Source organism: Dicentrarchus labrax, unplaced genomic scaffold (genome assembly GCF_905237075.1).
Source record: "Dicentrarchus labrax unplaced genomic scaffold, dlabrax2021, whole genome shotgun sequence".
In the NCBI taxonomy this organism is placed as follows: Eukaryota; Metazoa; Chordata; class Actinopteri; family Moronidae; genus Dicentrarchus; species Dicentrarchus labrax.
In genome coordinates, this window is record NW_026136714.1 from 15,926,317 (window position 1) to 15,938,029 (window position 11,713).

The 11,713-nt window shown below is 40.2% G+C and overlaps 2 protein-coding genes across 2 annotated transcripts; both read right to left on the reverse strand.

Annotated features, from left to right (window-relative positions):
* Positions 1-402: 402 nt before the first annotated feature.
* LOC127376153 (uncharacterized) lies at positions 403-11,573 on the reverse strand. Its single transcript, XM_051422795.1, has 6 exons — positions 11,293-11,573; positions 10,130-11,147; positions 6,959-7,179; positions 4,035-4,244; positions 2,357-2,563; positions 403-1,991 (listed from the first exon to the last, which is right to left on the reverse strand). Exons 1-6 carry the CDS (start codon positions 11,480-11,482, stop codon positions 1,003-1,005), a joined length of 2,835 nt encoding a protein of 944 aa, XP_051278755.1. The 5' UTR covers positions 11,483-11,573; the 3' UTR covers positions 403-1,002.
* On the reverse strand, positions 3,386-6,096 carry LOC127376735 (zinc finger protein 135-like). The gene is made up of 2 exons (XM_051423925.1): positions 4,907-6,096; positions 3,386-4,244 (listed from the first exon to the last, which is right to left on the reverse strand). Exons 1-2 carry the CDS (start codon positions 5,076-5,078, stop codon positions 3,469-3,471), a joined length of 948 nt encoding a protein of 315 aa, XP_051279885.1. The 5' UTR covers positions 5,079-6,096; the 3' UTR covers positions 3,386-3,468.
* Positions 11,574-11,713: the final 140 nt, after the last annotated feature.

Below are 11,713 nucleotides of genomic sequence, written 5' to 3' on the forward strand. Positions count from 1 at the left end.
ATGTTTTCCTATTTTAAATAATGTACAATCAAGAGATTACTTAGATAATTAGAATCCTACTCTGCTTATGGTGATTATCCATACCAAATTTGGTTTCAAAGAATGGTTAACAAAAAATATACATTTTAAGATTTGACAAGCAAATTCGGAGTGACAGATCAAAGACACCATAATGTAAGTCATTAAATGTAACAATCAACATGATAAGTCAATTTCTTGACTTTCAACAATCTACTCCTGAGAATACATAATACTGGATAACAGCACATGTAAACCTACATATGAAGTGCAGTGTGATGTTTTTGACCCACTTGAGTTAAAGCAATTGTTAATGTATATTGCTGGGGATTCCCTCAGAGCCAAGAGTGAAGAACATAAAAATAAAACTCACTTGACATCCAGCAATGGACACACCGAGAAGCATATTTAATGTAAGATGATAATAATAATATCAGAACATTACACAAAGGTAATCTGGGGTGTGGAGGGTACTCACACAAGTAATGCAACAGAAGAAAATAAAAGACAACAGGCTGTAGAGGTAGAGAAGATGTTCTCATGCTCCTCATAGAAAGAATTTCTCCATCGGGGATTGATAAAGTTAATCTTATTTTATAGCTGCATGCCTCAGACCTAAACATCTTTCAACACTGACAAATACAGTGAACGTAATGCAGTCAAAGTCAGGTGTTACTTGTTAGATGCCTTGTTTAATATTGAGTCTGCAATGCCTGTCAGTCTACATCTTCCCCTCTTGTCAAATGAGCTGATGCCCTTGTAGAGTCTACAACTAATGATTATTAGTTTTACATGTTGGTCTCATGTTTGAATAAGCCCCTGAGTCAATCATTTCCAAATCTTGAATCTTCCTTTCTCAGTCGGACCTAAAAAAGTTTCTGCAACTTCTGCTTCCAATATGGCACAAGTTTCATCTGAATCCCAACAGTCTAATCTTACTCTGTGTTGAGTTTTAAACTTTTTGAGCATTTATCAAAAGAAATCTCAGCTCTGTTGTTTTTCCAGCGTGTGGATCTTCCTGTGCAATCTCAGTCCTGTGTTTTGAGCAAAATTCTTCCCACAAATGTCGCATTTATACGGCTTTTCCCCCGTATGGACTCTGGTGTGTATTTTCAACGTTGTGCTGACAGCAAACCCTTTGCCACACCAGATACAGTTATAAGGTTTCTCCCCTGTATGAACCCGGACGTGATCGGTGAGAGACGAGTGGTAAGAAAACTCCTTCCCGCAGTGAACGCAGCTGTATGGCTTCTCCCCCGTGTGAGTTCGGTTGTGTCTCTTCAGGTCAGTGCCACGGCTGAAACTTTTCCCGCAGGTGACACAAGCGTGGGGCTTTTCGCCTGTATGAGTTCTCGTGTGAGTGACACAGTTTGACTGACAGTTGAATTGCTTTCCACAAACTTTGCATTTGAAGGGCTTTACCCCCGTGTGAGTCATCATGTGTTTCTTCATCCGTGCCTTCTGGGTGAAACCTTTCCCGCAAGTGTCACACTTGAAACACTTTTCACCGCTGTGGGTCCTTACGTGAAGTTTTAACTTAAAGAAATCATGAAACTCCTCAGTGCAAAAGCGACATTGGAAATGTTTGCTCGCTTGGCTTCCTCTTTCGCCGTCTTGGGTTTTATCTCTGTGAGCGTTGTGAGGAAGGTGGTGGTCACCATTTGGTTCCTCTCTGTCAGATTCAGGTTTTGTTTCTGTGACTGAGAGTTTAGTGAGTGGTGGGGGATTCAAAAGTAGAGCCCGATCTTCAACGTGATCACTTCCCTCACAAGCAGGCCTAAACTTGAATGGTTCAGTACAGGTCTGCTCCAGTACGAGCTGCTCTCCCTCCTGACTGGTGCAGAGCTCCTCCTCTTCCTCTTTAATCTGTGGAGGCTCTGGGTCCTCATGGTCCAGACTGGAGCTCCTCGCCTGAATACAGAGCTGCTGGTCAGCGAGCACCTCCTCCTTACAGACAGACCACTGTGAGATCTCTGAAGGGAAGGACAGGAGAAGCACTCTTAGTGTCTTAGTTGTACGGGTTAAAAGAGCCCCTGTGTATAGCTACGAATCCTCCAGTAGTGAAAGAAGTATTCACGTCCTTTACATGTGCACATAGTAATACCACAGTGTAAATATATTCTGTTACAGGTCAGAACCTTTAAGCAAACTTTCATCACTTCATCTCTCATTGTAATGATCATTATCATATGAATATAAAATAAGTAAAAAGTAAACAGTGAAAATTAATACAATAAAACATACTTAAAAGAATATATGCAGAAACTGAATGAATTAGTTAATAAATGAAACAGATTCTGCATGAAATAAATAAGTAGAATAAAGGTGGATGACAAACCTGTCCTGTGTAGTTTCAGCTCTGGCTGCAGAACGACATCCAGCAGTCTGCGCTGACGGCGGATCTCTTCCTCGTACACTACGATCGTTTTCTCAAAGACTCCCACTATTTCTTCAGTGGCTGCAGTCAGTCGCTCATGGACAAACTTCCTGAGACGCTGGACAGAAGACATTTTGAGCGGAGTAGTAGTTTTTGTAAGGTGAACAGGTCAACTGAGGCAGTTTAAAACGCGGTCTCTGCTGTAAACGTATGCTTACTTCCGCCGGACTCAATACGATGTTACTCTGATTTAAAGGGAACGCGCTTGTTAATGTCTGCAACAAGTCAATGGTTCCGGTCAACACAAGTCCTAATAAGCAGGCAAAAACCAAACGGCAGAGAAAATACCTGCGTGACAATTTTCCTCCACTATTAAAATATAGTAATAATAAAAATAGATTACCAATTACCCACAGTTAATAAATCTTAAATATCTTTCCACAAACAGGGCCATTTTAGCAACACACAGCCTGCCACCCTCGGAAAAAAACCACAACGTTTTCTGTAATCCTTGGATAATCATTGATTTGTCATATTATAGCTTTTCCAAAACTGCTTCATACATGAAGATCTAAACCACATTGACAGGACTAAAATGCCAGGGGAGAAAATCTGGAGCCTTTTATTCATTCATTATTTGACCTAAAAGTAGACAAATTTAAACATATTCAATTAAAACCATAATCAACTGGTAAAATAACACCAATATGCAAACTTTCTCAAAAACTGGAAAATACATTTCTATTTAATGTAGTTAAAAATGCTATAAAGCTTTTTTCTTTATTTTACCTCATACATTATACATTATATATTGTACTGGTCCTTTGGTGGATCATAATATTGGTATATGTATTTCATAAGACATCTGTTTCGACACATAATGATTGTGTAGTAGTGTAATCAAAGCTGTAGTGCAGGTAAAGATTTTTAAAGGACACTCAGGGTTTATATAACTCCAACCACTGTTAGAACAAGGAATCAATCTTTGGATATTTATAACATGTGAATTTTATTCAAGCACATGATATCATTCAGGATTCAAAAAATCAAAGGAAATAACAGCCTACGCCATTTCATTGTGGCTTTTTAGTGGCATTTTTCATACAGTCATTACCTCTAACATGTATACTACTTCCAACTTTCGCATGCAGAGCCATATGCTTCTTCAGGTTTGAGCAGGTGGTGAACGCTCTTTCACAAGTCTTGCATTTATATGGTTTTTCACCGGTGTGGATTCTGTAATGGACTTTCAACGTCGTGCTGACATTAAATCTTTTCCCACAAAATTGACATTCATAGGGCTTCTCCCCTGTGTGCACTCGGAGATGCCGTGCCACAGATGAGCTGAACGCGAACTCCTTCTTGCAGTATTTGCAGCGGTACGGCTTCTCGCCTGTGTGAATCTTCATGTGCAATGTCAAGTCCGTCCTAATTGTGAAACTCTTTCCACAAACAGTGCACATGTACTGTTTCTCGCCTGTTCCAACATGCTGGTTGCAGTCACTCTTTGGTGTTATGAGTTTTTTGTCAGATTCAGACTGCATCCATTCATCTGAAATGCTGGGCAGAGGTTCCCTCCCTGCTGCACTCCAAGTTTGATCAGGATCCAAAAATGAAGTCTCATCCTCACTGTGTTTACTGGCGTCATATGTAGGTTTTAACTTAAAGGCTTCAGTCTCCTGTTCCAGTGCAAGCTGCTCTCCATCCTGTCTGGTGCAGAGATCCTCCAGTTCCTCTTTAATCAGTGGTGGCTCTGGGTCCTCTTGGTCCAAGCTGGAGTTCCTCCCCAGGTCACACTGCTGCAGGTCAACAAGAGGCACATCCTTACAGCTGAATGGCTGTGGGAGAACTAAAGGAAAGGACAAGGGACATACTCTTTAGTGTAAGGATCTCCATGTGTCCCAAACATTGTACTAGGCTGGAGGAAGCATCCATAATTAATGACTATGGCTCAACATATTTTGCACAAGATTACCAAGATTGACTATTTCTCTGTCCTGTAACCCACAATCTGTAGTGTATTTAATGTCCATGTTTGGACGTGAGATATTTATATTTTAATAATATAAATCCCACATTTTTATTGCTGGAACGGGAGAAAGTTTGGCTTAAATGATTAAATCACTTATCAATATGTACAGTTTCATTCCCATCAACCGACCGATCAGCACTAGTCCTACTGAAAAGAAACTGAGTTGATACCACAGTATTCATGAAGCCATGTTTGTTTATACATATAAAATACAGTAGCCTACCTGTTACACCAGCTGTGTATTATCTTACCTGGCCTCGTTGTTTTAAAAGGGTTAATCCAGGTTAGTTAGCTTGTTAGCTAAGTCAGTAGATGGGTCTGTTATTATGAGACACCTCCATGTTTGTTAGTCTGTACATTACGGCCTTTTTCTGTCCTTCTGTGCGACTTTAAAGTAGAAACAGTTCAATATGTCGATATAAAGTAATATCTAATTCAACTTTTCATCAATAAACTTTAAGAAACACAATGTTACACACCGGTCCTGTGTAGTTTTATCTCGGGCTTCCGGACTACATCCAACAGTCTGCGCTGACGAACAATCTCCTCCTCATACACTGATAAAGTTTTTTCAAAGACTCTGAATATTTCTTCAGCAGCAGCAGTCAGTCGCTCGTTGACGAACTCCCTCAAACAATGAACTGAAGACATTGTCACTGTGTAACAGAGAAAACAAACAAACACACAGCGCGGTCAAATACTAGCGACACACCGATCTCCGTTCCCCCTTTACGTTTGTGTTGAATTTCCGTCGGACCCAATTTAATGTTACTCCAACCTTCCGTCGGACGCTTACACGTCATTCTGCTGCCATCTTCTGGACCTAGCTGGTTATTTACAGTCTATAAAAGATATCAACTATGTCCTGTATTAATGTAGTGCGTTAACACTGTAAAATGACAGAAACATTGTTGTTATTGTGGCTGTATGTTTAAAACATAAAACAAAACATAACTGAAAATTATTTTCCATTTATGCCAATAGATCCTCCTAAATGTTACACACTGGACCTTTAAAACCTTTGAAAACAAAACCATCTGCATGGCTAGGTACCTGTATGAATGAATAAGTAAGAAAAACGTTGTAATACTTTTTGTAATTTAGTTATTTAATCCATTTAAAGTGCTCTGACTGCGTACGGCCTTTTACCTGAGTGAGTTTCCAGGTTTCTTTTCAAACTGATCTTATGCTTGAACGCTGTATCGCAAGTGTTGCATTTGAAAGGCTTTTCATCATTGTGGGTTCTCTTGTGAGCACTTCATGCAGTCAAGGGATAATACATTGTACCGCAGCTGTTGCACTTGAAGCTGCTCTTTTTTACCTCGAGTTGTTTTAATGTGTCTTGCACTTCAAGCCGATCTTGCTTTGCCATGAATGTGTCCTTTGTGATCTTGGCTCTAAGCTACAAGTTATTAGCTGCACTATGACTACAACATCTTCATCCAGCTCATTCGTGCAGCTTGTGTTGTTTACTTCCACTGGATGTCACACTGTTAAGTTGTGTGCTCTCTGTACTAAAAGCTACAAAGTCAGGACAACTTGGACTGAAGTGAAGACTGACCAGAGGTAGCTACAGGTTGTCATCATACATGAAATGAGAATTAAAGCAATTCATTCTTCTTCTTCTTCTTCTTCAAATTGGACAATAGTTTATAAAAAGTCTCTTTATTGCTTCTTCTTTTTTCTCGGTTTACTGGCAAATTACCAACAAATGTAAAGCGTAATATCACATCATCTCAAATTCCACACACACACACACACACACACACACACACACACACACACACAGCTACCTCGTTTTGGATGCACAGGTAAATACGCTGTCTATATATTTGTATTTCAATAATCTGAATATTTCCTCCACCACTGGTTATGTTGCAATATTATATTATAGAAAATCATTATCTGCCAAATAGCCCACAAACACACACCAGTTAAAGGCAGTAGAAAGTAGTACCAAAGCGAGGTAGATGTACAGCACTGCTGCTCATATTAAACTCAGGTTTAGGATAAAATGCCATCAGCTGAAAGCGGAACAAAAATCTCCTGCGCGTCCCCTGTCGGACCTTAACAGTGTGACATCCAGCGGAAGTAACGCTACTAGCGCCCATATTGAATAAACTGGATTGTAGTCCTAACGCAGTTGATTTAATTCCACTTGGATTTGAGCAACAATGTGTGCAGCTGAGTGTCTGAGAGAGTTTGTCAGCGAGAGACTGACTGCTGCTGCTGAGGAGATATTCAGAGTGTTTGAAACAACTATCGGCCAGTATGAGGAAGAGATCGGTCGTCAGCGCAGACTGCTGGAGATTGTGTGGAAACCTGAAATAAAGTTACAAATGATCGGTGTGTCATTATTATTAATTATTTATACACAAAACATAGCAATCTGACTATATAATCCAAATTATTCGCTTGCATGTCAGCATTTTGTTTTTCTTTACCATCCTAGTAGTATCATTTATTGTGTTGTTGCTGTTGTTGTTGTTGTTCTCTGTCCCTCCAGAGCTCCCACAGCAACATGTCTGTACACAGGAGGAGGAGGAGGAGGAAGAAGAGGTGCTCGCTGACCAGCAGCTCTGTATTCAGAAGAGGAGCTCCAGTCTGGACCAAGAGGACCCAGAGCCTCCACAGATTAAAGAGGAAGAGGAGGAGCTCTGCACCAGTCAGGAGGAAGAGACTGACCCCTTTATGTTGACTACTGCTTATGAGGAAAATGACCACCAGCTCCTCTCTTACAACTCTCATGTAGCTGAGAGCCAAGATCAGAAAAGAAACAAGCACGGAGACTCAGAGCCAGAACCAAAGAAAAGGCACTGTAAAAGCAAAAGTCACAGTAACAATGTTTACAACACTAACTTGTTAGACATTCGCGGCAATACTCACACGGATGGAAAGCCTTTTAAATGTGACACTTGCGGGAAAGATTTTAAGCACAGATCAAAACTGAACGTGCACCTGAGAGTGCACACAGGTGAGAAGCCGTATTTGTGCAAAACCTGCGGGACAAGATTCATCGACATCTCAATATTGAAAAATTTCCGACTTGGCGTTGTCTTGAAAAGGCAAATGAAGACTCACACAGCTGGAAAGACGTCCCTCTGCTGAACGTGGACGGAGTGGCTTGGTGGTCCACGTGAGAAGAGCCGAACACTAAAGGGAGGCCAGATCTCTACAGCATCTGTGGAGAAAGATTCTGAGTGTTTGGTTTGTCCAGGCACATAAGATGGCATACAGGCGGGTAGCCTTGTGTTTTCACAATATGTGGGAGGGGATTCAGTTCTAGTGTTTCGTGCTCAGAAAACACAAGAATTCACACCAGTGAGGAGCTACAGAGTGGAGAGCATTTTTTTTTTTTTAGTTCAATCTTTAAAATGGTCTTAATGTCCATGTACCTTAAATAATCTGCAAGTCAGATTTTACAGTTGAGAGTTTTATATTACAATATACTGTAAGAAGTCTTATTAAATACGAACATGCCTTCTTTTTGCTATTTTATACAGTAGCTCACTCATGTGTCTCACCAACAGGTTAAAGGCCAAGGTTGTTTGCTTGATAAATGACTTAAAACTGATTATCAGAATTCAAGATTCAAGAGGTACAGTAAGAAACACAGTGGTTTATACGTACAATGAAAAACTTACTTTGCCCAACTCCCTTTAGACAACACACAAATAGAAGAGAATAAAGTTTAAATATTAAAATTAAAACATAACTAAAATAAAACGTATAACTTAAAGTGCAGAACATTGTACAGTAAACAAAGAAACCTGAAGAATTGAGAATTGATGCCATTTGATTTTAAAGAATAGCATTGATGTATGACATGAAAAGGCAGATCTAAGACTACACAAGAGATATCAGAAACAGCAATAAATCACGCTAACAGTGTATCATTTTACTGTGTTAAATTCACTTTAACGCGTCTTTGAAATGTCACATGTGGGAACTTTAAGTTAACTTTAAAGTTAAAATTGCAGACACACCAGAGCGTCTATATAAATCCATATTCTTGCAAAACATGGGTAAAGATTCAGTCAGACATTGAACATTGAACGAAGAATCCATGCAGGTATTATCGGTTTGTTGGTCCACATGAACTCACACAAGGTTTCAGCTTTGTATTTTCATACATTACAGTATGTTTGAACATCAACAATCATATTGTGGGAAGTGCACAGTAGTGGCTGTTATTCTGATGGTGTAATGTGGATGACGGATTGTTGTTGGATTAAAGCATTAAATGTTTTTAAAAGTGTCGTGATTTGTTTTTATGGAATCAGATTACAATGGATGCACACAGAAGGATTTACAAATGTGTTTCATGATTTACCAAAAATAATTCCCTTTCACTCGTACAAAACAAACGTATGCATGTAAATAAATGTGATAGGAATCCACAAATATATGTATTTAAAATTTGTATGTATCAATTTTCATCAAAAACAGATTTGCACATACTGCAGTAACCTCAAATCAATCCGTTCAATTTTTTTCAAAAGGAAATAATCTGTAGCCTAAGAAACACTTAATTTAAATGGAGTGAAGTAGAAGTGTATGTAGCAAAATGAATGTAAAACAGAGAAAATATACCTCAAATCGATCAGATTTTTTATTGGAAGTGTTTTAAGATTTCATACCTGTGTGGAATTTACATGCAGTCATGGCCATCTGAGAACAATCAATGTTGTGTAGTTACAGTACTTGAGTCAATGTAGTTATACTGGTGAAAGAACTTAACACTGGAGTAAAAGTGGCAATAACACAGCTGATGTGGAAAAACCTTGACTTTTGCCTAATCTTCACTTGAATAAAAGATGAATGAATAAGAAGATGAATAAAATAATAAACTCAATGAGCCTCAGTTGTTCTTACTTGAACGTATACGTTTATTACAACACAAATCTGATATCAGAGCAGATCTGCATGTAAACAGTGACATAGTCAAAGACCAAAAACTCAAACTAACATTCACTCAGCTTTATACAGTATGTCCCTCTTCAGATTATACAGTAACGTATAACAAGACACACAAAGCCTCCTAGTGAAGGACTCTGAAGTGTCTGTCTTGTTCCTTCATATTCATACATTTATACCACAACAGTGTAAAACTACCCTGTGCACTCAAAATGTTAGTAAACATATTACTGTCCAAAAAAAATGTAAATTAAAGTACTGATGCACAATGGCCCCTGTTAGAGGACATTTTTAGTAACAGCTGAAGTGGAGCTATTTTATTTTTTATCTAGTTGTCATAATGTTGGGTAGTTAAACAAGGCATCATATTTAATAAGCTAATTATATGTTTTATGTATGTAATTAGCACACTATAGCTGTCACGTAAATATAATTGCCTAAAAAGTGCAATATTCCCTGTGAAGTGTAGTACAATACAAGTCTATGTAACATACAATGAAAGTGCTCAAAGAACAAATACCTCAAAAGCTCCAAGATTCCATATCTATGTGGAATTTACACGTGATCATGACCATGTGAGAACAATCAATGTTACTGCAGCACAGTACAGTCAGTGTAGTTACAGTACACCACTACCAAACAGGATCATATCATACCGATCCTCCCTCTGCAGCATTAATACACCTCGTGCATGTTTGCAGCTTTGATGAACAGAAATTAGCTTTCAACAGGAAGTCATACACTCAGCAGAATCTTTTCAGGGGTTTCACAAGGTGTTGCGTTGCTATGGTTTCTCACCAGTGTGGGCTCTTCTCATATGGACCAACAAGCCACTGCAACAGCTGAAATCACTTCCACACATTTTACAGAGGTACGGCTTCTCGCCCGTGTGGGTTCTCATGTGGACTTTCAAGACACTGTGGAGTCTGAAGTCTTTGCCACACGTCTTGCACGAATAGGGCTTCTCGCCCGTGTGGATTCTTATGTGGGCGTTCAACTCTGATGTCCGACAGAATCTTTTCCCACACGTACTGCAGGTGAACGGCTTCTCGTCTGTGTGGATTCTCATATGCCTCTTCAGTGGCGGCATGGTGCAGAATCTTTTCCCACAGGTCTTGCAAAGGTAGGGCTTCTCGCCCGTGTGCGTCCTCATGTGAACTTTCAGGGGACTGCTGCACGTGAAATCCTTCCCACATGTTTTGCACAAGAATGGCCTCTCGCCTGTGTGGATTCTCACGTGAGTTTTCAGTACTGACATGTAACCGAATCCTTGCCCGCAGAACTTGCAAAGGTACGGTTTCTCACCTGTGTGCACGCTCAGGTGTCTCTGCAATTTTGACTTGAACTCGAAGGCTTTTCCACAAGTGACACACTGGAATGACTTTTTACCTGTGGGAGCGCTCCGGTGAACCTCTGACAAGTTCGGGTTGTATTGGTTGTTAGTGTGACTTTCACTTTTGTTATATGTTTTCTTTGGTTCTGGCTCTGAACCTCTTGTTGATCCCGAGTCTCCGTGCTTGTTTCCTTTCTGATCTTGGCTCTCAGCTACACGAGAGTTGTAAGAGAGGAGCTGGTGGTCACTTTCCTCATAAGCAGTAGTCAACATAAAGGGATCAGTCTCCAGCTTCAGCTCAAGCTGCTCTTCCTCCTGACTGGTGCAGAGCTCCTCCTCTTCCTCTTTGATCTGTGGAGGCTCTGGGTCCAAACTGGAGCTCCTCTCCTGAATACAGAGCTGCTGGTCAGCGAGCACCTCTTCCTCCTCCTCCTCCTCCTCCTGTGTACAGACATGTTGCTGTGGGAGCTCTGGAGGGACAGAGAACAGAAGGAATAAGACACTACTGGGATGATAAACAAACAAAAAGAAAGACAAGCCAGCAAACTACCAGTAGCGTTATATATTTATACCACTGTTATTATTATATAAATCGAAGGAATATGTTGTACTGACCTATCCGGTGTAACTTTATTTCAGGTTTCCACACAATCTCCAGCAGTCTGCGCTGACGACCGATCTCTTCCTCATACTGGCCGATAGTTGTTTCAAACACTCTGATTATCTCCTCAGCAGCAGCAGTCAGTCTCTCGCTGACAAACTCTCTCAGATAGTCCACTGAAGACATTGTTGTTTGATTCCACATGAAACCACTCGCTCCGCTGCGACTACAATGTCATCTTCCAGCTGTAATTCAACACACCGCTGCAGCTAGCGTCGCTAGCGCCTGTATTGTTTACTTCCGCTGAACGTCACAGTGTCAGGTTCCGGCCGCGGAACTGTTGGAGCTTTTAGTTCCGCTTTCAGTTCACTGTAGGGTTGGACATCTGTCTTTAACACCACGTTGTTTTCCTAGTTTTCTGTGTGGTTTTAATAT